General features: G+C 42.6%; 1 protein-coding gene across 2 annotated transcripts in view; it reads right to left on the bottom strand.

Annotated features, from left to right (window-relative positions):
• Positions 1 to 24,249, bottom strand: part of LOC111872566 (growth arrest-specific protein 2) — a 62,338-nt gene extending 38,089 nt beyond the window's left edge. Inside the window, exons 1-2 of one of the 2 annotated variants that reach the window (XM_023866610.2) lie at positions 23,687 to 24,249; positions 1,111 to 1,379 (exon numbers count right to left, since the gene is read on the bottom strand). In XM_023866610.2, coding sequence (XP_023722378.1) covers positions 1,111 to 1,363 — 253 coding nt within the window. In that variant the 5' untranslated portion in view covers positions 1,364 to 1,379; positions 23,687 to 24,249. The remainder of the gene's footprint in view (positions 1 to 1,110; positions 1,380 to 23,686) is intronic. The other variant, XM_023866611.2, reaches the window with a different exon arrangement.
• Positions 24,250 to 25,091: the final 842 nt, after the last annotated feature.

Here is a 25,091-nt window from a genome sequence, read left to right as displayed (position 1 = left end):
TAGTAGTAGTAGTAGTAGTAGTAGTAGTAGTAGTAGTAGTAGTAGTAGTAGTAGTAGTAGTAGTAGTAGTAGTAGTAGTAGTAGTAGTAGTGTGTGGTGGTGCCCGCACCTCCATAGGCATCAGTGAATTGTGCCCGAGTACATAAGAACGTTGGACAGCACTGCTCTAGACTTATATTCTGGACGCACATGGTTCGAATCCTGACCGGAACATCGGATATGATGTCAGATTTCTTGGTTTCCTTCAGTCCCTGCACCCAAATTTTAGAGATGTCAGAGGGCTACATCAATTCAGATACCAATGCTTCCTTCCAGATCCTTTTCAATTCGTCATCCATCACCATATCATACACTCGAGATAATAAAACGTCTTTAAATGATCTTCTAAATAATGTACATAGCGTGAGACACTGATAATGTCCTGAAATACAGCATAAAATAGTACAAGATAATGTTTGTATTTTGGAAGTCGGTGATCTAACGACGCTGCCTAACAGTTGAATATGTAACGTTAAGAAACTGTTCCTGTGCTTAATTAATTAAGCACTACGCCATAAAGGCGTATGCTGGAGTAACATTGTAGCTCCACCGTTCTTGACCTCGGCACTAGATGGAGATGAGTTTTCAGCTTCATGATCCGGCCACTTTACCCCCGGGGAAATACCTCCCGGTACCCATTAAATAGGAGGCTAGGTCTGGATGCTTTAGAGTAGAGGAAAAAAATGTTACCCTTGCCGGGACTCGAACCCCGGCCATCCATCCTATAATCCATGACTAAATAACTGAGCTATCCCGGCTCCTTATTAATGTTAGGTAATCATAAACTTGCCGGTCACGGTAGCCGAGCGGTCTAAGGTATGCACTGTCTTTGCTCGCTCGGAAGCCGGGATCGTGGGTTCGAATCCCACTCAGGACATGGATGTTAATGTGCGTTTTTCTGTGTTTGTCTACAGGTAGAGTCCTTGCGACGAGCTGATCACCCGCCCAAGGAGTCCTACCCTATGTCTAAGATCTAGTAAAACCGAAGTGAAACGGAGAGTTTCATGGAGGTAGGCCTAGGCCCAAATGAGGGTTGTAGAGCCAATGAAAAAAAAATACAAATAAACTTACCCAGCGTCTTATTGATCCAATCTGCGAGATCTTCTTGCAAAGGGTAGAGTTGGCGGCTCTGTGACGAGTAGATGCGATCCTGGTAATACTCCACGCATTCCTCTTCTGTTTCGGGCATGTGGTGCCCCTGAGGAGGCACAGTCCCGGGGCGGTTCATTTCGGACGGCAGGGACATGGGCCCCCAGCTGTTCACTGAACGTCGACTCCGACCCGGAGTGGATCGGAACATTGACGCCATCGTGACCAGAGTCATCCGTGTTTCCCCACACCTGCAGAAAGCAAGCTACAGGTCAGACGTTTAAAATTCTGTCACCCTTGGGACCAGACTAGGACGGTCTTTATAGCACGTTACCAAAACTCTTAAATAAGCTAACGTAACATAATACAGCTTACTTAGCTTACTTTCCTTGTTCTGAAAAGATAACAGTAAGCTTATATCATCACCTTGCTATCTATGCGTCTTTATATCCTATTGTTGCTAGGCAACGGCTAGATAAACAAGTTCTCGCCGTAACGATTATGTAAGGTCAGGAGATAAGAACTACAGTTCTATCGATTGGGCCCAACTAAGTAGGTTCTACCTGAAGACGGAGACAGAAAGCACCGTCGGTCGTAACATAAAACTCAGACTCTATTAGTTCAGTTCAGTTGAGTAAATCGAAGAGATTAAAAGAGATTAATTGTTGTGAGACATTTGTCAGACAGTAAGGACGTTAACGCTTAAGTTGAGGAAGCTATGGAGTTGGAGCCGTTATCAGGTGACAACCAGTGAAGATGTAGCAAAATGAGAAAACTTACTACGTGCTATAGTGAACTGTAGAGTGTGTGAATTAGCAATAGCACTATAGTTACTTGTAGTTATTTTCTGTAAGAGTTTAATAAATCCAATTACCAAATCAAACCCCATCTATAGTGACACTCATACACGTAGCAATATCCTTGTGTGAGTAGGCAATCATATGGAAGAAGAGCCTTTTTGTGATCATCGAAATCTGCAGTATTTCGAAGATGGTTCTCGTCATTTCTTTACAATAAGATCTTTTAATTTTCTAATGATGATGTCAGAAGCCACATTGATGACGTGCCCCTAATGACTGTTAAGTCAAAGTATAATACGAGTATACCACAAAAATTTAACTTCAAACGAAGCCTAGAACTGTCCTACAAAGCAGTTACGTGGCATTGATCTGGAACTGTCATTAATATTCCCCGCATTTCAGCATTATAAATTAGCGCCACGTGACCTATGCTAATTAACTTTCTTCGGTCACCAATTGATTTTCATCAACACTTATAACATTCCAGTTTGACCACCGAAATAATTCAGGACAAATGGTCCTGAGATGGGGACTAGCTCTATCGATTGGGTCCAACTTAGTAGGTTGTAGGAGACAGAATCCAGTCTACGAAACGTTGTGTTCTGTAATACAAACAAGAGATCCTGAGATAGGGACTAGCTCTATCGATTGGGTCCAACTTAGTAGGTTGTAGGAGACAGGATCCAGTCTCCGAAACGTTGTGTTCTGTAATACAAACAAGAGATCCTGAGATAGGGACTAGCTCTATCGATTGGGTCCAACTCAGTAGGTTGTAGGAGACAGAATCCAGTCTACGAAAAGTTGTGTTCTGTAATATAAACAGGACGATGAATAATATACAAAAACATAATATTTATACTACTGCAACATCGTCATAAACTTTTAGGTCTTGTAAACAAATGGAATATTTGCCTAACGGTTTAAGAGTCAAGAGGAAACAGTCAACTTCCACTGACATAATAAAGCTTTTGTCAAGAGATTCCCCCTCCCCGCCAACAACTTTCATACCACCGTCATGTTAGTGAGTTCTCCAAGAACAAGGATCGGCTGTTCCTTTATTAAATTCATTGAAGAGTAGAAAAGTAATATATTGTAACGTGTTTTGTTACTGAAGACGCCGTTCGGATTGTTAATTGGTTTATTTAACAACCTACAAGTAGCGACCTATCACACTGTAAGGAGTCACCAGAGTAGAGCATGACAGTAAAAGGTAAACCTGTCCCTGTGCTTAACTAATTGAGCACCACATCATGAAGGCGTATGGGGAAGTGGATATTATAGAGGCATTTTTCTTGACCTCGGCATTAGATGGAGGTGACTGGTCACCCTCACGCCGCGGCCGCTTTACACCCGAGGAAAGAGTCTCTGGTACCCATTGGATAGGAGGTTGGGTGGGCCCCAGAACCAGTTTGGACGACATGGAGAACTGAAAATTCTTGACCCTACTAGGACTCGAACTCCGACCCCTCTGTCGTCCAGCTCGTAGCCAGTCGCTATACCTACTGCCCTATCCCGGCTCTTAGCTCTCTAGACTTGTATTTGGGAGAGAGGTGCTGGGTTCGAATCCCGGACTGGACAAAGCTATCCTGACTGAGAATTTTCTTTCCTACAGTGAAATCCTAGGACGGTACTTCATTTATACCACGACCGGTTTCTTCAAATCATTTTCCATTCATCGTTCATCAATTATTATGCACCATTCGATGTAAGCGCGCATTCAGATGCGCATGTAAGGCGGTGTGCATGTCTTGAAGTTCTGTCGAACCTCCAAGTGAAATTGCCACGATATTAACCATGGATGTTAATCGACAAATAAAACATCAGTTTATATTTAGAGTTTTGTTTCGGAATTAGCAAAAAACTCATTAACTTAAAGTTAGGCTAAGAGGCTAAGAAACGTCTGACGGCGTCATAAGTGATATGAATTGTACTAGTGACTATAAGAGAGCGTGACCAATAAATATTCGTCTCATCCCGTAATCCACGTGAATTATTGTCGCGTTACCTAGCAAACACGAGTCTCATTTCAAATTAATACATATTTAACTCTTTCTCTTTTCCACAGCGTCCAGACCGGCTCTAGAACCCACCCAGCCTCTTATCCAATTGGTACCGATGGTTCTGTCCATGGGGGTTAAGCGATCGGGGCGTGAAGCTGACTATTCATTTCAATCTAGTACCAAGTTCAAGAATGTTTGAGCTTTACCTCCACTCCTCCAAACGTCTTCATGTTGTAGTGCTTAATGATATTTAACAATACCCCTACCTGAATACAAATTTAGAACAACTTACTTGGTTTGTATCTCTTAACAGTTATTAGAAATGCTGTTGTCTGTGCTAACAAGTGTCTGGGGCTGGTTAGACCATTAGGAGATTCACGGAACATTCCAGAAAGCCCACAGAAAGCAGAAATATGTATTTTCATACAGAAGCAGTAATGACTCAGCAATAACAAGGCAACCTATAATTAGATGTTTGTTTCACATAACTTCCTGGTTTCTCCAACACTGACTATTGGAAACTCGAAACCGATGGCTCAACATCGACAAACAGAAACCCCAACTGCATTCAACAGCCATACAATTCTGCTCAGTACCCCTCCTCAAATACTTTGCTATGCATTTACATCAGTTAAAAATATGACTCCCTTCTTCTTTGTACTCCTTCAATATACGGATTCTGGACAGATTTACCCATAAAAAATCTCTAATTAAAACAAACTTTATTGCTGTTTATGTTATTGTAGTAAAAAAAAAAGTTAAACTATCACTGTAACAGACCGTGGAGGCCCATAGGGTTGTGAGAGGTCGATGCGCCCACATTTTCTAGACAGTTGGGTTACAGATGGCGGTGAGGTTGTCAGACTTACGTGCCGGCCACCCTTTACCCTCCAGGAAGATTCCTGGTACTCATTTCTGTTAGAGGCTGAATCGGCCTCAGGGCCATAGTGCGGTTAGAAGGATTAGGTCCGTTGAAAAATCACATATCTCATCGGAAATCGAACCCGCGACGTTCCGGCTTGTAGCACAATGCCTCAAACAACTACTCTACCTCTTGCCCCCCTGAAGTTGTAGTTGTGTTTGTTCTTGCTGCTATTATTGTTTCACATTGTTTTTTGACGTTTATATTGTTGACATTGTCTTTGTTGTTGTTAGGTGGCTTATTTAACGACGCTGTATCTAGAACGTTGAGATGACTGATGTATGATGAACTTTAAAAGGATTTGAAGCTAAAGAAGCTCATAGTGTAATCGAAATATTATCCAGGAACTTTCCTTGACAGACTGAGGAAAAACCACGAACAAATTTCAGTGACGACAAACGGTATATCGAAACAGATTTGAACCGAGCACCCTCCGGAAACGTATAACCCTGTTATAATCCGTAGACGCCCGGCAATCCTTATTTCAGTTATTTACCTGAACCAAATCAACTACTCATTCTGATGAGTACTGCCAGGTATAAAAATCCGGACATTATTCACTAGAGTCCCAGTTCCCTTCTACTTAAGGCTCTGTTTGCACTATTTATTCACTCTCGACTTATATTTATACCCTGAAGATGGAAGCAGAAGAGTCCTTCGAAACGTTTTGTTTACATATTAAGGCGGCATATCCTAGAAGGAAATAATCATCAAATGTTGGTGATGGAAATATGATTTTCTGAATTGTAAAGCCATGTAGTTCGGACACAGCTAAGCTCGTATCAGTTTATTTCGGCTTGCCGCCTACTTCTGCTGGTTTATAGACTGGCTTACTCCTCGACCCTGAAGATAGAGACGATATTTTCTTCCCGAAACGTCTAAATGTCTCCGAATAAAACTAAAACCCAGAAAACAGCACTCCTCATAGCCCTACCGTTTACTAATTCGGTTTAAGCAGAATTTAATTAGCTCACGATAATTGCATCATCAATTTTGTTAATATACGCCAAACATGAGCAAGACTATCTCTATAATACTTTAAACTTAATCCTTTCCTCCGTGGCCTTTAGTCCATAAGCGAACTATGCCGACCGAGCGATCGCCGCTTGTCGGCGAAGTTAGTGCCAACATTTGCGGACAGAGGGTGTCGCATGGTCAACGCAACGGATTTCGACGGCCGTTACTTTCAGTTTTCTAGACCGGAATTTACACTTAATAAAACACGATATTATTAATACCATAATATCGCTGCCAAAGAAAAAGATATCTCAGGTCGTTTTCAGCCCGCGGGTTGCAGTTTGCCAGATCCTTCCCTAAAGTGAGAATAACCCTCAGTCACAATAGACTTCGAACTATTACCATCAATCGCAATATCGACAGGACTTACTTTGCTAGAATCAATCACCTCAGTTCTATACTTCGAAGAGCATTCAAATGCAGTCTTCCATCATTACTCCAGTGGAATCATTTGCTAGTTAACGACAACCAACTGGAGTCAAGATTTATAAAATCGATAGTACGCCTTATGACTGACACGCTTATGTATGAACAATGACAGAGTAGAGAGCTGACATGAATAAGCAGTGCTTCCAATAGATGGCAGCACCTACGATACCAAAAAAATTATGCGTTATATTACCAAATTGTCAGTATCCAGATTACATAGCTTCAAACATTGGGATGAATGATGAGTGGGAAACGATACAGAAGGAAGTGACCGTGGAATTAACCCATAATTTGCGTGGAGGGACTGAGGAATACCAAGAACAGATTTATTAATGATGTGGTTGGTTGAGGCACTATGCTACAAGCCGGATGGTCGCGGGTTCAATTCCCGATAAGGCCATTGGAATTTTTCAATTGACCTAATCCTTCCAGGCGCACTGTGGCCCTGGGGTCAACTCAGCCTCTAACAGAAATGAGTACCAGGAATCTTCCTGGGGGTTAAGGATGGCCGGCGCGTAGGGCTGACAACCTCACCGCCATCTAAGAGCCGATTTTCTAGAAAATGTGGGAACCACAACCCTAGGGATTCTTTACTTACTTAATTTATTCGGTGTCCCGACTGAAATTAGAACCAGTTTCCTTCTGAACACACATGTCTGTTGGGTTCAATAAAAGTGGTTTAGTGTTGAAACTCTGGGTTCTCATTCTAAAAGGTCTACACTCGAATCTAGGTTGTGGTATTGACTCTACTGGTTGAGATTCTTTGTGGTATTTCGCGGTTTCTTCAGGTAAATATGCAGATAAATGTAAAGTTTCTACATTCTGGGATGTAACGCCGTGTAGTGCGGTGAAAGTCGAGACGTTTCGGAGGAATATATCGCCTCAATCTTCGGGGTCGAAAAGCAAGCTAAAGTAGCATGCTTGTTCCATACCGGTTTATTTGGTTGGCTTACATTTTTGACGTAGGTGATATGTTCCTTCGAAATGCTGATTGTCGTTCACCGGATTACAAGACATTATATCCCAGGAGACAGATTTCTCATACTCACTGCCGTGAGAACCTCGGACCCAACAAATACGGGACAGTATCTTAAAATATGATAAGCCACTACCGTAGAAGTTGGGATAAGCTGTAATGCTTCTGACTTGTATCAGTGGGGTGCCAGGTTCGAATCTCGATCAGAACATCGGCAATCGTATCTTAGTTTTCCTCAGTCTTTGCCTAAAAATGCAGGGATATTACCTGGATTATATCATGACAGCTTTATTCCACATAATTCCGCACTATTCTAACATCCTACCGCCCGACAGTGCACACAATATCTCATACCGAAACGAAGTCCACGGTGCAGGGTCCTTATTGAGAAACCACCAGCCCCTCGACTACTGAAGACATTCCCAACATTTTGTCGAACCCGAAGGTTCATTACCGTGTTAACAAGAGCCAACCGGTGATCCCTATTCTGGCCAGATAATTCCTGTCCATAACACCCTTCTTATTTCTCTACGATCCATTTTAATATTATCCTCCACCTACGTCTAGGTGTTCACAGTGCTCTCTTTACTTATGGCTTTCCCACAAAACCCTTTATGCATTCATCTTCTCCCCATGCGTGCTACATGCCCGGCACATCACATCCTCTTTGACTTGATCCATCTAATTATATTTAGCGAAGAGTATAAGTTATGAAGCTCCTAATTATCCAACTTTCTAGGAACAGGGATAGCTCAATGGGTATAGAGTCTAGGGCTGGACGACACAAGGGTCCAGTTTCAAGGCAAGATATTTTTCTCTTCTCTGTAATATCTAGACTGGGTCTGGGGCCCATTCACCCTTCTATTCAAAAAGTATCGGGCTACTTCCCTGGGGATGAAAGGGTAGAGGCGTTAAGCTGACCACTCAGCTCCATCTAACACATAGGTTATGAATCTGTGGAGCTGTCTCCACTCCCCTATACGTCTTCAAGGCACTATGCTTAATTTATTAAGCCCGGCGGTAAAATTTCTTGCCTGCAATCTTCTATCTAAGGCATCGTTAAATAAAAAAAACTCCGTAGCCTGTAGTCCGCAGGCGAACTACACCGTCCGAGCGACCGCCGCTTGTCGCGAAGTTAGTGCGAACTTATCGGATAGAGGGTGTCGCGTGGTCAGCGCAACGGATCCCCACGGCCGTTAATCTCGGTTTGTCGTTAAACAACATACAAATATAAATAAGGAAAACATATCAATTTCTTCACTGTCCTATCTCTGTCATTAGCCCTACCCTAACAACGTCATTATTATTCTTTTTATTGTTAGTGGGGTGGGACTAAGTCCCTTGTACTGCGGTCACTTCTGGCCTATTGTACCAACCCCAGATGATAGGTGAGGGTGATTGTGGAGCAATTGGTGGAATGAAGATTGGCAGGGAAAACCGAAGTACTCGGAGGAAACCCGCCCCAGCGCCACTTTGTCCACCACAAATCCCACTTGGCCAGGCCCGGGATCGAACCCGGGCCGCCGCGGTGGGAAGCCAGCGACTAACCGCTTGAGCTATGGAGCGGCCGACTTCATTAAGTAAAATAAAACTAAACAGATTACAAAGTAAGACAATGTCTTTCCAAACCGTTATTCTATTTCGTAGCGATTGCAACAGTCTGGTTATATAACATAAGAATCAATCAGTGAACTTTCGATATGACGAGCATGGGCGATGAAAGCAGAGGAAATTCGCGCAGTTCCTTGCACAAATTTCGCAAGTGAATAGCAGGGTTAGCGACCTCTCGACACTCTTTCAAACCTCGCTGGGTGTGAGACGAATTCGCCTGACAGGCCATGTCAGTGTCAGCATCTTCATTAACACGTCATGACCACGTGACAGCTGAACATTTATGCAATTTTATTATCTACATTATTTCAGTTAGTCACAGTCATTTGTTCGTGTGCTGCATGTGACAAAATCCGTTTGTTTCATATGAACCTCAGTTTGTGACTTTAAATTCGACACAGTTTGTAAACGTATCTTAGTTAGATTCTAAAGGGTTTTGACGATGGTGTATAAAGTCGGAATTGCTGGGTTTTTGGACTTTTGACCATCGTCCGTATTCCAAAGGACATAACGTTTCGGAACCTGGATCTGTTTCCGTCCTCAGGCCATGATATGAGAGACGCCTACTCTGTTGGTTCCGTTAGAAAGAGCCAACTTCAGTCACTGCGCCTCTTTTAAAGGACCTAATAGAATAGGTGTTTCCCATTCCCTGGCCTGAGGACGGAAAAAGATCAACTTTCCGAAACGTTATGTTCCTTGGGACACCGAACGAAGGACAAAGTTCAAAAACCCAGTAATCCCGAATGTCTTTAACCATGTAATTGGGTTATTATACAAATAAATACAAACAAAACAAACTCCGTGGTTTTAGTCCGCAAGCGAATTATACCGACCGAGCGACCGCCGCTTGTCGGCGAAGTTAGTGCCAACTTTAGCGGATAGAGGGTGTCGCGTAGTCAGTACAACGGATCACCACGGCCGTTAATTTCAATTTTCTAGACCGGAGCTCCTCAAATTAATTTCATTACGTTTCGAAGCCCTGAATAAATTACTTTGTGATCTATTTTAATGTATTTAGTTTTAATTTATTATTAATTTATATTCAATTTATTTATGGTTTATTTAACGACGATGTTAGTACGTCAGACTATATAACATCGAATGATAATATAATTAATTAATAATGAATGGGAGAGAATTTGGAAGGAAGCAGTAGGGAAAAGTAAGAAGAATCTCACTTATGACAGTCTGTATTCCGACCGAGATACGAACCAAGCACTTCCCGAACAGAAGTCATAGAAGCACGAGTCAGTATGCTCGGTATAAGAAGCATTCTCAGCATTTACCAAGAGGGAATGAAGATCGCAAGAAGACCTGGGTGGCAGGGGCGCATATCTGATGACTCATTTTTATCTAGTGCCGAGGTTAATAATAATGTATTTATACTTACACTACCCCACATGTCCTCACAGCGTGATGCTTAATCAATTAAACCGAAGGATAATTTTACGTTACCTCTTAACAGTTTGTCCTACACGTTATGTGTGGAGGGAGGGGTGTTCTTGATAAGAAAGTTTGTCGGGATTACTGGGTTTTTGGACTTTATCCATCGCTCATTACACTCAGGAACAAAACGTTCCAAAAACTGGATTTGTTTCAGTCTTCTCGTGAAAGGCTCTGAGGCACATACTCTGAGAAATCCGTTAGGAAGACATAACCTCAATGTTATCTTATTGTTACAGTGTTTTCCATAGAGGTTATGTNGGCGGCCCGGGTTCAATCCCGGGGTCTGTTCAAGTGGGATTTGTGGCGGATAAAGTAGCTCTGGGGCAAGTTTACTCCAAGTACTNAAAAAAAAACGATGAACTCCTCGTTATATAATTTTCCCCAGCCTCCTACTCTCTCTTTGTTATGTCTAAATATTCTTCTCTTAAGTTCTTTGTTTTCAAATGCCTTCAACAATAGTACTTGACAGTATCTGGCGATACCCCATTCTTACATTCACATGGCAGCTGTCAGCGCATCTACACTGAGTGACATATTGAATAATCACCTCACCCACTTCTCTACACTTGTCAGAAGACGGTGTTGCCTTAGGCTAACAGTTACTTTATATCACGCCGAAACCCAGAACGTACATAACCATGAACTGCATAACAATACTCTTTCGGTTTATGAACCTAGTAGCCTACATAATCTCATATAATAATAATCATTACTAGCAAAACATTCCTTTTTTAGCCAAAGAAGTGAAACATAGAATTACTAGGGTTTTGGACTTTTTCCATCATCCGGAATTTTAGGTAATAGAGGACACGAGGTTTCGGAAACTGGATCTGTTTCCGTCATCAGGTGAGAAAGGAAGACATCTACTCAGTTGGGCCCCTTAGAAAGAGATCAGACGGTCTAAATCAAGGCAAATCTGGCAGAATCTTTTAATAATTAAACTCCCTGGCTTTAGTCCTCAAGTGAACTATACCGACCGAGCAACCGGCGCTTGTCGGCGAAGTTAGTGCTAATTTAGCGAATAGAAGGTGTCGCGTGGTCACGGCCGTTAATTTCGGTTCTCTACACCGGAGCCGCTGCTTTTCCATTCAAGTAGCTCCTCAATTATCCTCACGATGCTGAGTGGACCCCGTTCCACACTCACTACTTCTCAGAAAATCTGGTAGCGCCGGGAATCGTACCCGGGACCTCTGGATCTGTAGCCAGGAACTCTGACCACTAGACCACAGAGGCGGTCTCGGATTTCGCAACAGTATTTTTTTCTACAGAGCAAGGTCGTCAGCCTTGCGTCCAACTCCCAACCTGGAGGAGCAGGTCCCCAAGTGACAAGGTGGTCCAGTTATACCCCCAGGCACCGGATTTCCTTTTTGTCGCTTTCTATGACTCGCAGGACTTCGGCGGACGTACTCTAGCTCGCCTGAAAAAGAGGCGATGTTATAACCTCATGACATAATTCGAGAGGCTAACAGTTGCTCAGCTAGTCAGAATATACCAACGGCTGTAAGAAACACAAATCCAAGAAAAAACTCCAGTTCAGCCAATATCTGAGACATGACTTAACAGCGTCATCCGTGAGAAAGCATTTCTATCTCTCTGTGTCTATGCAGCCACAACACAGCTTCCCCTTGGACACATGGGTCCTAGTGTCTTAGGAAAAACGAAGATGTTAGCAGGAAGAAAGGGAGACGCTGGATGAATAAAAAAAAAACATACTTTTCAAGAGAACAGATGAAAGCTGCTGCAGTCAATGTATCTTCCAAACTTTTTTATTTCTTAGCTCGGCTAGGCTTGACGGGAATATACTCCCCCTTCAAACCTAATCCTCTTTTTACCTCACTCAAAATCTTTAAAAGACTTTTTTCTCTCTCCCTCTGGGAGTACAGTTACTCTCAAAGCAGACTAGCTCCATGGAGCAGAGCACGTATTATTCATCTATTCACGATTCACTTGAAGACTGCCAGCAGTTCTGACTATATAGTGTAGAATGAGAGGAATATTATAATAAATGTTGAATTGGAATGGATACGGTAGGAAGCGCTGGTGACTATTTCAGGATATCATTGTGTCATTCGCCCGGAGGTCATGAAGAAAACCACTAAGAATCAAAGAATACTCAATGTACTGTCCGAGATTCGAAACGTACACCTAGTGAATGAAACTGAGAAGCTTTGCCGCTTTAGCCCTACGTCACAAGAAATATATCACATCTCCGCTACAAAGACCAAGCGGTTAATGCTCTTGAGGGAAAGAACTGTTGTTCATTACGAGAACTGTACGAAACACATAAATATATTCTGCGGGTAAACTGAGATTTTTCTTTGTATATTAGATGATACGTTATATTAACAATTATGCTTTATAAATAATTAGTAGACACGAAGTTAAATTTCAGAAATTTAACATAATGGGACTGTGTAAATAAAGTTGTCGCTGTCACCAGCCAATGAAGACGTAGACTGGATGGAGGTGTAGCTCCACGTATTTTTAACCTCAACACTAGAAGGAAGTGGATGAACAGTTTCACACCCCGGCCGCTCTATCCCCGGAAGAAGAGTCCCTGGTACGGACTGCATGGCAGGTTGGAGAAATATGCTTATACAAACTCCGTGGCCTGTAGTCCGCAAGGGAACTATATCGATCAGCGACCGCCGCTTGTCGGCGAAGTTAGTGCCAACTTTTGCGGATAGAGGGTGGCACGTGGTCAGCGCAACGGATCCCCACGGCCGTTAATCTCGGTATTTTTAGACCGGAGCCGCTATTTCCTTGAAAAAAAAAGCTCCTCAATTATCCTCACGAGGCTGAGCGGACTCCGTTCCACACCCACTACTTCTCAGAAAAACTGGTAGCGCCGGGAATCGAACCCGGACATCTGGATCTCTAGACAGGAACTCTGACCACTAGACTACAGAGGCGTCTGGGTACTAAAATTAAATTAGTATAATACCAAATAATGTAGGTATTACAGGTCTTGCTGACTTAACTGTACAGACTGAAGCACCTGAATTTACAAAACTGTCATCTAATTTCGAGTACATGTTGTTACTTTCTGCTTCAGAAGTGTCTGCCTTCCTTCCTTCCTGCTGTTGACGTTGCTAGACGGAAGACACTCCATAGTCCAGGAACACTGACATACTCAACACATCCTACAGCACAGCTGCTCCCGGGCACCGCGTGGATGGAAGACTAGCAGTCTCCACACCCATCCTGTTTGCCTAACAACTCTCCCCCTTTCATTACCAAAACACACCCTTCCATTGTACCCTATAAAATACTGGTTGTGCCTTACCTACCCTTTGATACATTTAAGAAATGAAAGACGGGTGCCTTTATCTATTCAAATACATTCTGGTTGGGTGTGGCGTAAAAATGGAAAGGGGTTCTGTCTTACACAATGCATCTACTTCTATGATTAATGTTCTTACAGAGGTCACTATGAAAGTTACTCTCTTCTGAGATGTGACGCCTTACAGTCCGGTAAAGTTCACTGAGTTGCAGAAGAATGTATTGAACGCATCTTCGGTGCCGATGAGTTCGTCTTTCGATCAATCAGCAGGACGGAAGTAAAGCGAACCGCTTGTAGAGAACTGAGTCCAGCAGAGATCTGTAAAGGAGCTCAGAGCGAACCAATAGGAGCAAGGATTTAAACAGTTAGTTACTATTCTCATTGTTTCTGGTCCCCTCTTGAGGCCTATATCTGAACTACTTTCCCACGCTCGACATCTGCTTGATTCTTGCCTCTTCTTTCTTACTTACCTCGCTTACGCTTAACTCTGAAGATTTAAGCAGTACGTTCCTCCGAAACATCAGTGAACTACCGGAATACACGGAGTCACAACACAGAAAATAGTACTCTTCGTAATCAGAGCTCTGAGAATCTCAAACCCATCCTGGAATTAGTTACATTACACTTACAATGAAAACACCGGCCNCAAAATGTACTTAATATCCACACTTAATGGATAGATTGTATAATTATTGGAGTTAAAAAAAAATTGCTCCACAAACACCCTCACCTATCATCTGGGGCTGGTAAAAAAGAAAGGGCAAGCAAAGCATATCATTCGATTCGTTATCCAATCTATCTACTTTTGTAACCGTACGAACCAACTGATGGATTTAGATTAAACTTTGTATGAATAACAAGCAACTAGACGTCATTTCGTAGTTATATCTTTCAAATTACTATCAAAAATTACGGCGGCATAGACTACTGAATCCCCATCAACTTTATCAACAATTAATTAATTATGCACAACATATGGGGGAATGGAGGTACAGTTCCACCATTCTTAAACTTCGCACTGGACAGAGGTTAGTTGACAGGTTTCCCCAAGAAAACAGCCCGTAGTATCCATTAGACAGAGGATATGTGGGCCTAAGAGACGGTGTGGATATTTTGGAAAAAAAAAAAAAAATCTTACCCCTGCCGGGAATGGAACCCCAGTCTTCGAGCCCATAACTTAGTCGCCATACCGACTTAGCTATCTCGCCTCCGAAGTTATTACTATTATTAGACTCAATTGTTATGGTTAGGGTACTTCCCACGCATGATCACATCTTCTATAGGACGAATCCGGTGAGCAGGTTGGCGATGTGGTAACGCTCTAGACTTATATTCGGGAGGCGTCCGATTTGAACCTCGGGAGGGACATCTTCTAACCTGAATCCCTCCATATTAATACCGGGATTGTGCATCAATAGGTCACTATAACTTTTTTCTATTTAATCAGTTATTAATTTAGCCCCTGGCGGCATCTTCAAATAACCCACGGAATAATGAAGTAACTGAAGAATGTCTTCTGGGATGTGACCCCGTGTAGATATTGTTTTAACCGACGTTTCGGAAAAACGTATCGCNACGTTTCGGAAGAACGTATCGGCTCCATTTTCAGGGTAGAAGAAAAAAGAAGAGAATCCGCGAGCGGGGAACCAGCGTGAGCAGGTGCTAACAGACTAATGTTAGTCTCCTAACAGACTGAAGATGGAGCCGATACGTTCTTCCGAAACGTCGGTTAACACAATATCTACACGGGGCCACATCCCAGAACATGACATTTTTCCTGGTCACCGCAGTGAAAACATCAAATAGTACATAATGAAGTAAAAACGAGACGCAAACATACGTTCTGATATTCAGATGGTCTTCGTGGAGAGATTAGTAATCGTCAGCATTTAAATATCCTCAAAAAGGATTGCGTCATTGAAACAAAGTTCTAATTATGGCTGAGAATTTTCTCATACCCCAAGCTTTTTTTAAAAAAAAATAATCAAGAGTTCAAGCTCCATACAGATAACAACCGCATCAGCTGAGACTATGGCAAACATGAGAAATCAGTGATAAATCGAAATTGATTGTACCGTAACTTCGGACAATTCCCACTCAACACACGCCACACTAGTAATTAACCATCTAAAGCACAGTGATTACTCTAAGCACCACCTATTTTAACATTAAAACCGGTTCATTTTCCCGTACCGACAGCATTATGGGTTTCATATGATTTTCGTAACAAACAGTGATTATTTTCCTCAAGAAACCTAACCGAATAACCTTTGTAATGAAGACATGGTGTGATTTTTGTAGTGGAAACTGATTTTTAAATGTAATGTATATAATCTTCAGTCTTCAAAGAATTAAGATGATTCTGAAGAAATGAATGACGTTAGAGACCACAGATCCTTTGCAGCTTTTTTTTTTAATTTGCTTTAGTGGGGGGTGGAGTCCAACTGGGTCCACTCGGCACGGCGGCCACTGATTGGCCTATTGTAGCCTGCCCCGGGTGATTATGATGATGGAGAATTTGGTGGAATGAAGATTGGCAGGGGAAACCGAAGTACTTGGAGGAAAAACCCACCCCAGCGTCACTTTGTCCACCACAAATCCCACTTGACCAGACCCGGGATCGAACCCGGGCAGCCGCGGTGGGAAGCCAGCGACTAACCGCTGAGCTATGGCGCGACCTCCTTTGTAGCTTACTTTCCTTATTCTGAAAAAATAGACGTAAGTTTATGAGATCATGTATGTGTAACTGTGTGTCCCCCATAATAATTGCGGAGCAGAGGTGACAGCCGTTGCTCTTTACGCGGCAACGAATATACACGCAACAATAGAAGAACTGTTAGACGCGGTGTTTTCTATGTTGTCCGTGTCGTGTCAAGTACTCAGTATGTAGTAAAAGGCGATTAGTTATTCCAGGCATTATGTGTGTATGTAATTTAGCAATCAGAACACCTACTGTGATGGTGGTTTCCGAATAAGCATTGATGTTCCCTCTGAAGATAATCCGTAAGTGTGTGTGTGTGTGTGTGTGCGCGCGCGCCTCTCTCTTTCTCTCTGTCTGTCTCTCTCTCTCAAGTCTCAATTCTGGGACAGTAAAATACGGTCGCGAGTCCCAAGGGANGTTAGACGCGGTGTTTTCTATGTTGTCCGTGTCGTGTCAAGTACTCAGTATGTAGTAAAAGGCGATTAGTTATTCCAGGCATTATGTGTGTATGTAATTTAGCAATCAGAACACCTACTGTGATGGTGGTTTCCGAATAAGCATTGATGTTCCCTCTGAAGATGATCCGTAAGTTCAGTCGCAATGTAACTCCGACTGGCGATTAGTGCTTTCCAGGATTTCTTGTTTAAGTTGTAGCGCAACTTATTCTAGTGCTTGTAGACTCTTGGTGTGCTAAGTTGTCAACTTTGCATTGACGGTGCATAAGATGTGATAACATAGCAAATAGACAGTCCACGGGCAGTCGGACCTTCAAGACTGCCCCTGCAAGTTAAATCCTCAACCAGTATAACAGGATGCTGAAATATAATATTATACACAGATGCTTCCTTTAACGTCCCTCCCCCCAAGCAGTTGGTGTCTCCCATACAGTCCCTTCCCCCTCCATGTTGTTAGCTTACTTTCCTCTTCCTAAAGAAAATATACGCTTATGGAAACGTAATGTTCATGTGGTCTGTTCCGTTTTATACCCTGTATGAACACAATGCCACTGGCAGTCACTTCACTCCCCAATTTTAATGTTTCCACCGCCTATAATACGTACATAGTGATGGTGCGAAATTGCCAGGTGAAAGCAATAGTTTTGCAATAGTCTTGCCCACCATAGTTAGTTCATGAAACTGTATATTAGCCCTTTAAAGCCTACGTAAAAGGTAAAACTATGCCTGTAACAGGCCGTGAAGGCCCATAGGGTTATGACACGTCGAGGCTCCCACATTTTCTAGACAATCGGCTCACAGATGGCGGTAAGGTTGTCAGTCTTAAGCGCCGGTCGCCTTTTACCGCCCCCCCCCCAGGTATCTTCCTGGTACTCATTTCTGTTAGAGACTGAGTAGACCCAAGGGCCATAGAGCGGCTGGAAGGATTAGGTCAATTGAAAAGAATACAGTGACCTCATCGGGACTTTGTACCCGTGACCTTCCGGCTTGTAGCATAGTGGCTCAACCAACTACACTACCGCGTAAGTAGTAAGTTGCAGACTGGATTTATATGGATCAGGGTTGTGGCAGGTTCTAGTCAGCACAATAATGAAACTTCGGGATCCACAAAAAGCGGTAGAAATCTTCACCCGATGAGCGATTATTAGCTTCTAATGAAGGACACTAGATCATGGAGTTGGTCTAGGTAACATAACTTATAATGACATACCTGGAAAAGCACACGGACTCGTTGGGTGAATGTATGGAGAGGGATGGGGTAATTAATAAATTAATAATTTTGTTCCAACCTTTGTCTGTAAGGAGAATTTCCGACCAACATGTCTACTATGTAAGATTTGAGGTTTTCACGGCGGTCACTATGAAGAAAGCAGTCTTCTGGGGTGTGGCACCGTGTAGATGTGGTGTTAACCGACGTTCCTCCGAAACGTCGGTTAACACCACATCTACACGGTGCCATGTCTACTGCTTCAGAATGATGTGCATATGCACAGCAAGGAGTTTATGTTTCCTGAAGTCGCAGATCATAAGTAAAGAAGAGGGAAACCTCTGGATAATGTACATATAACCTCAAAATAAATAAATACGTGTATAAATAATTCCTATACTCCCTAAGTTTTGGAGACAGTTCCGTTTACTTTTTCAGCCCCTCGAGCATGACGAACACTGCTTTAGCTAACAAGGGTAACAAGGGTAGACTTGCACACGAAGAGAACCGTAGAATTGAACTCTCTTAGCTCAATTGCTTCACGTGATACTGTAGTGACATCCAGTGCTACCACCATTCTCTTCAACCCAATTGTCTCCTCAATTAAACAAATCTACTCCGACACACCAGACTTCCCTACCGCATGAGACTTGACAATAAAAGGTTTCTCTTAGCACAAGAGCCGGAATGATATAGCTCAGGTGGAATAGTGACTAGCAGACGAGCTGAACAACAGACGAATCCCGGTAAGGGGGAAAGAGTTTTGTGTTCTTCACGGCGTCCAGACGGGCTCTGTGCGTCTATGCAGCTTCCTATCAAATTGGTACCAAGGAATGTTTCCCTGTGGTTAAGTAACCGGGGCATGAAGCTATTCACTCACTTTCATCTAGTGCTAAAATTAAGAATACGTGGAGCTATCGCTCCACTCCACTTCCGTCTTCGGGTCGTAGTTCATAATAATGTAAGTTTCAATCCAAATGTCTCTTCTGTATAGTGTCCTTTGAAACATGATTTTTTTCTTTTCCTTTGGCGCTACAACTTTCCGTTTCACTTCGGTTTACTAGATTTTAGACATTCGGTAGGACTCCTTGGGCGGGTGATCAGCTCGTCGCAAGGCCTCTACCTGTACACACACACACACAAACACTGAACATCCATGCCCTGAGTGGGACTCGAACCCAGATACCTGCTTCCGAGCGAGCGAAGGCAGTGCATGCGGCTACCGCATGAAAATATTATATTTAAGAACACAAATTCTGGGATAGTTCTGTCGATATAGCGATGGGCTACGGGCTGGACGGCCAGGGTTCCATTCTTGTCAGGGACAAGAGAATTTTCTCTTCTCCATAACGTCCAGACTGGCTCTGGGGCCCACCCAGCCTCCGATCCGAAGCGTACCGGGAGTAAATTGGATGGGGCGTGAAGCTGACCACTCAACTTCATCTAGTGCAAAGGTCAAGAATGATGGAGCTATACCTCCATTCCTCCCACATGCCTTTATGGCATATTGCATAATTACATAATTAAGTACAACGGTTGATTTTACCTTCCTAACTTTTAAAATATATCGTTTCGAACAGTAACTTTATTGTTGCGTCTGTGTTCGTTGCCGCGGGAACGTGTTTATCGATCNATTTTACCTTCCTAACTTTTAAAATATATCGTTTCGAACAGTAACTCTATTGTTGCGTCTGTATTCGTTGCCTAGAAATGGGTTGCATAACACCGATGTTTATTCTCCTATCTCGCGGTCATTGCATAGCAACGGCTGTCCACGCCACAATATGTACAAGCCGATTTCTTCTTTACCTGAGCGTGAGCAGAAATATGACAGGAAATGTATAGGGGCAGAGGTTGCGGCTGCTTTATGGGAGGGATGGGGTGTGACGCTTTTGTTTGACGAAACCACACATACAGCCCTAAAAAAGGTAAAGCTATCCCTGTAACAGGCCGTGGAGGCCTATAGGGTTGAGATGTCGATGCTCCACATTTCCTAGACAACTCGTTCATAGATGGCGGTAAGGTTGTTAGGCTTACGCGCCGGCCGCCCTTTACCCCCAGGAATATTCCTGGTACTCATTTCTGGTAGAGCCTGAGCCGACCCCAGGGCCAGAGTGCGGCTGAAAGCATTAGGTCTATTGAAAAATCAAATTACATCATCGGGGATCGAACCCGCGACCTTCCTCCTTGTTGCATAGTGCCTCAACCAACTATAACCTACAGTCCTTATATCAGTTGGTGGACTCGAGAAAAGCCATCGTGAATTCTACTGAGAACACACGCTGTATACAACAAAATGATTATGTATAAGCTGATAGGGTTTGCTGGAAGGGACCGCGTCTGTTGTCTAGTGGTTAGAGTTCCTGGCTATAAATCCAGAGGTCCCAGGTTCGATTCCCGGCGCTACCAGATTTTATGAGAAGGAGTGTGTCTGAAAATGAATTCACTCAGCCTCGTGAGGATAAGTGAGGAGCTACTTGAATGAAAAAGTAACGACTCCGGTCTAGAAAACCGAAATTAACGGCTGTAGGGATTCGGTGGGCTGACCACGCGACATCTATCCGCAAAAGTTGGCACTAACTTGGCCGACAGGCGGCGGTCGCTCGGTCGGCATACTTCGCTTGCGGACTAGAGCTACGCTTAAATTCAGACTGCAGTTTTCGGGGCTGGGATACTGTGTGGTTTTGTAGGTGGAGGAACACGTTTCCTTCATTTTCAGGGCCAAACTGTGTGGCCTGTGATTCCGATGCGGAGTGTATTGCAGGTGTGCTGCGGAATAATACAACTACATCAATAGACACAGAGAGACCATACATCACAGACAACGTAAATGCCTTTAAATTGTAAGCCGAGTTCTCAAGGTTTCGAAGTACAGTACGATATCTCAGATACGAGTATAGCAGATAAACTTATACAAATAATTATGAAGTACAAGCAACGCAATCGAAGCTGGAAACTGCAGCCATCTTGTCTGAGACATTTCAAATAAGAATAACGACCGTTATATTCTTTAGACACAAAAAAAACTGCACTTAATAAATAAAATCAGCTGTCTCATCTAATGAGTGCTTATTCCCAGCTTTCACACGCTCGAATAAATCATACTAGAGTCCCTGAGAAGCTGATAGTCGCCTAGAACTTTAAGATATTTCTTATCCTATACAATAATTACGATAACTCAGTCGGTATAGCGACTATCTACGGGCTAGACGACCGGGATTCGATTCCCAAAAGTATAAGACTTTTTTTTTCTCCATAAGGCCCAGACAGATTCTGAGGCCCACACAGCCTCCTATCCAATGGGTACCGGGTGCTTTTACCCCGGAGGTAAAGCGGTAGGAGCCTGAAGCTCACCACTTACCTTCATCTAGTGCCGAGGTCAAGAAATATGAAGCTACACATCAACTCCCTCACATGCCTTCATGGCATAATACTTATCTAAATAAGCACAGGGACAATTTTATCCGTCCTTTATGGCTCATTACTGCAAAATTAGATAGGATGACGCTCTGCGTCGGCGACAATGGAAATGTCTTCTGCGATGTGACGTAGTGCAGTGTGATGGATAGTTGCTGAAGTTTCGAAAGAACCTGCTGCCTCCATTTTCAGGGGATGAAGACTGAGATGAGCATTAAAAAAAGTAGTTTGAGTACAAGAAGGGTGAGGTCCTTGAACAGCCACTTTCTACATCCGTACCACTTCCGGGTTACACTTCTACCCTGAAGATGGAGGAAGCAGGTTCCTCCGAATCGTTAGTATCTATCTAAAAAACAACACGGTATAACATCTTAGAAGATAATAACCTTCATTATCCTGCCAGCTCGACACAGTTAGGTACAAGTAGTATGACCATCATTTCCCAAATTTGAAAATCAAATTACTGAGGGAAAGGCTCTAACATAGATAATGTCCACGGAATACCATATAAAGTTTGTGCTTCATGTTTTGCAGAATAACAAATAGAAAGCCATATTATGAAATTTATTAAACGCATTTGAATAAAAGACTTCTGTGCCCATTTTCCTCAGCGATAAGACTATATGAATTTAGGGCCAATCTCGTGTTTGGAGAACACTTCGTGGTCTGGCACGTATCGTTGCCCATACGTCTGGCGTGTTGGCTAGTAATATTCTAAAAAAATGAGTCTATTCACTTTGCCATGTCTTTCTGTGTGCATGTCTGACCTTCCGTCATCAATATACGTCTCGAAAACCGTAAAATATATTTTCATTAAAATTGATAACCGGGAAAATTTACGAATATATCGACAAATGTCAAATGTTGTTAAAATCGGACATAAATTACGGACACTTTACGTGAGCAAAATTTGTAGAAATGGATATTTTGTATACAATACATTTGTTCCATAAGTCTTATAGTTTTCGAGACAACTTTAAAATGTCTGAGCCAAAGCGTGAGGCTTTTTATGCTATCAATTCTATATACATTTCAACTTGCTCTGTTTCCATGCAATAACATAAGTAGAACTGAATGAAAAGAAAACTAGAAATTAACTGTGATGAGATATGAGATATTCACGTTGTGTAAATTTCAATTGTAGACTTCTGGATTATGACACCGTATATTTTTATTTGTTGTTTATTTAATGAAACTATAGCTTAGTCGGTATAGCGACAGGCTACCGGAAGCTCGGCCGAGAGGTCGGAGTTTTGAATCCCGTTAAGGGCATAATTTTTCTCTTCTCCACGTCGTCAAGACTGTCTCTGGGACCCACCCAGCCTCCTATCCAATGGACACCGGGGGATTTTTCCCCGGGGGTAAAGCGGTCGAGGTGTTAAGCTGACCACTCACTTCCATCTAGTGCCGATATCAAGAAAATGTGGATCTATACACCTAGTTCCCCCTACGCCTTCATGGCGCAATGCTTAATTAATTAAGCACAAGGACAAATTTATGTTTTTACGATATCAATAACGCAGATTATATAACGTTAGATAGTAAAATAATTTTATGAATGAGTTGGAGAGATGTGGAAGAAAGCGGCCGTGGCCTGACTTGAGGTACTCTCCCGATATACGTGGTAGAGTCATTAAGTTCGTGGAATGTGGTTCTATCGCATTATATTACAAGGTATTCACATACACTTACGCAAATCCATATCGGCCCACAAAACAGTTGCTGTTGGCCGCTATGCAAGTCTGCCAACGTTGAAATAGCTTTCGAAAACATTGCTGAAACATATTGGCAGTAAATTCCCATACGAGGCTTTGCGGCCATTCCACGAACTTATTGACTGTGGTAGTATTTCAATCATGAGGTTCGAGTTGGTGCCTCGACGGAGATACGAACTGGTCATCCTCCGAATGCAAGTCAGAAGCGCTGCCGTTTGAACCAGCCTGCTGGTGACAGTGTAGCCTAATAGGTGGGTTCCAAACTTTTACGAGACTACACGGTGTCACAATCCACAAGACCATAATCCGAATATATATATTAATTGCTCATCAGTGTATAACACTATAGTAATAAATACCTATTTCCATGACGAATTGCAATTCACTTACATTCCATAACCATATAAATATGCAACTAAGAAGAAAGTAGTATATACTAGTACATAAACTGATAAATTATACACATTAGATTACAGTTTTTGAGTATTGTTATTTGTATGGCATCTAGCATAAAACTATACGTAATATCAATTTGTTATATTTACCTAAAAGTGAGGTTAATACGGCTTAATACATTACCTGTTGAATAATTATCTTCAATTAAATAAATGAAGTCTCGTATTTTGTCACCGTTCTTCAAGCACTTCTGAAGACATCTTCACAGAGAGAAACTTTGTAACATAATGTTTCTAATCGCAAATAAACACACACAGAAAAAAAAATATAGGCTCAGTTTTTCAATGTCAGTTTGTATGATTACATGTAATGATACATGTATGAGAATGTCATCAGGCAAAACTAAACAGCTGACTGTGCAACCGCGCTCACTTACTCTTATATACAAACACTATACCCACACTCTGTCTTGTTTACTTGAGAATACACCTTCACAAACACAATCATCTGTTTGACCCGGGCTGAACCATGGACATGCCTACAGCGTAAGCGACTGCCTGCGAGTACATGTTGACAACAAACAGCAGTAGTGGAACTCCTACTGCTAGTAGACAAGGAGGCAGGCGTGTGGGCTACCTGCTCAGCCCACCACACACTACTACTAATGCCGGTAGACTAACTTCACAACTTCTCACCTCGACAGAACATTACGAGCAACTAGTCCCCCCAAGAAAGCCAGGCAAAATAAATACCAATAGCAGAAAAGCCGCAGTATTCCGGGGTTGGAGTGAGTGAGACAGATGTGTTTCCCTTACATCTCGCTCGGAGCACTAGTGTCGCCGGTGCTGGGGAAACCACCCCCCATGCTGATCAATATGACTGACCTGGCGCCGATTTTAGTACTGGAAGAAAGGTGGGAGATGTTGGAGGTTTAACTTAGGTGTCTGTCCCCTTTTCAAAACCTCCAGAAATTTATGGGTCCAGTGTGAGGGTCATGGCGTTGACTTAAAGGGGATAAAGAAAGTTGATGCTTCAGGGGGTTCAGGATGAAGGGGTTCGAGGCTACCAGAACAATTTTTTTTTTTAATATCAAATTCTGTTGAAATGATTATAATTTTTCTTCTGTAAGAACCTGCCCGAATTCTTAATCGAAATATTAAGAAAACATACAGCAATTATATTTCATATTTGTGATTATTTGTTGCCAAACGAAAAGCATCACGAAACATATTCCTTTTAAATATTTGAATCTTGAAGAATTCTATTATGGGATATAACGCCGTATAGTCCGTTGAAAGCCAACAGAAGTTTTGAAGGTACATTTCGTCTGCATCCTCAGGGACGAAGAATCCTGGAAACAAGAAAACAAAAAGAAGCAGTTCGCAAGCAGAGCATGAAACAGACAGCAAGTTGTTGCTTGCTACCTGGTTTAAGCTTGTTTCTTGCTTGTCTTATTCTTCTACTCTGAAGATAGATGTGACTTATTCCTCCGAAACGTCGGCTTTCAACGGACTACACGGCGGTATATCCCAGAAGAGAGAACGCTTCGTAACAACCACTGTGAGAACCTCAGATCCTGCACGGCGCT

Source organism: Cryptotermes secundus, unplaced genomic scaffold (assembly GCF_002891405.2).
Source record: "Cryptotermes secundus unplaced genomic scaffold, Csec_1.0 scaffold1045, whole genome shotgun sequence".
Lineage (NCBI taxonomy): Eukaryota > Metazoa > Arthropoda > Insecta > Blattodea > Kalotermitidae > Cryptotermes > Cryptotermes secundus.
This window is presented reverse-complemented; position numbering and strand designations above follow the sequence as displayed.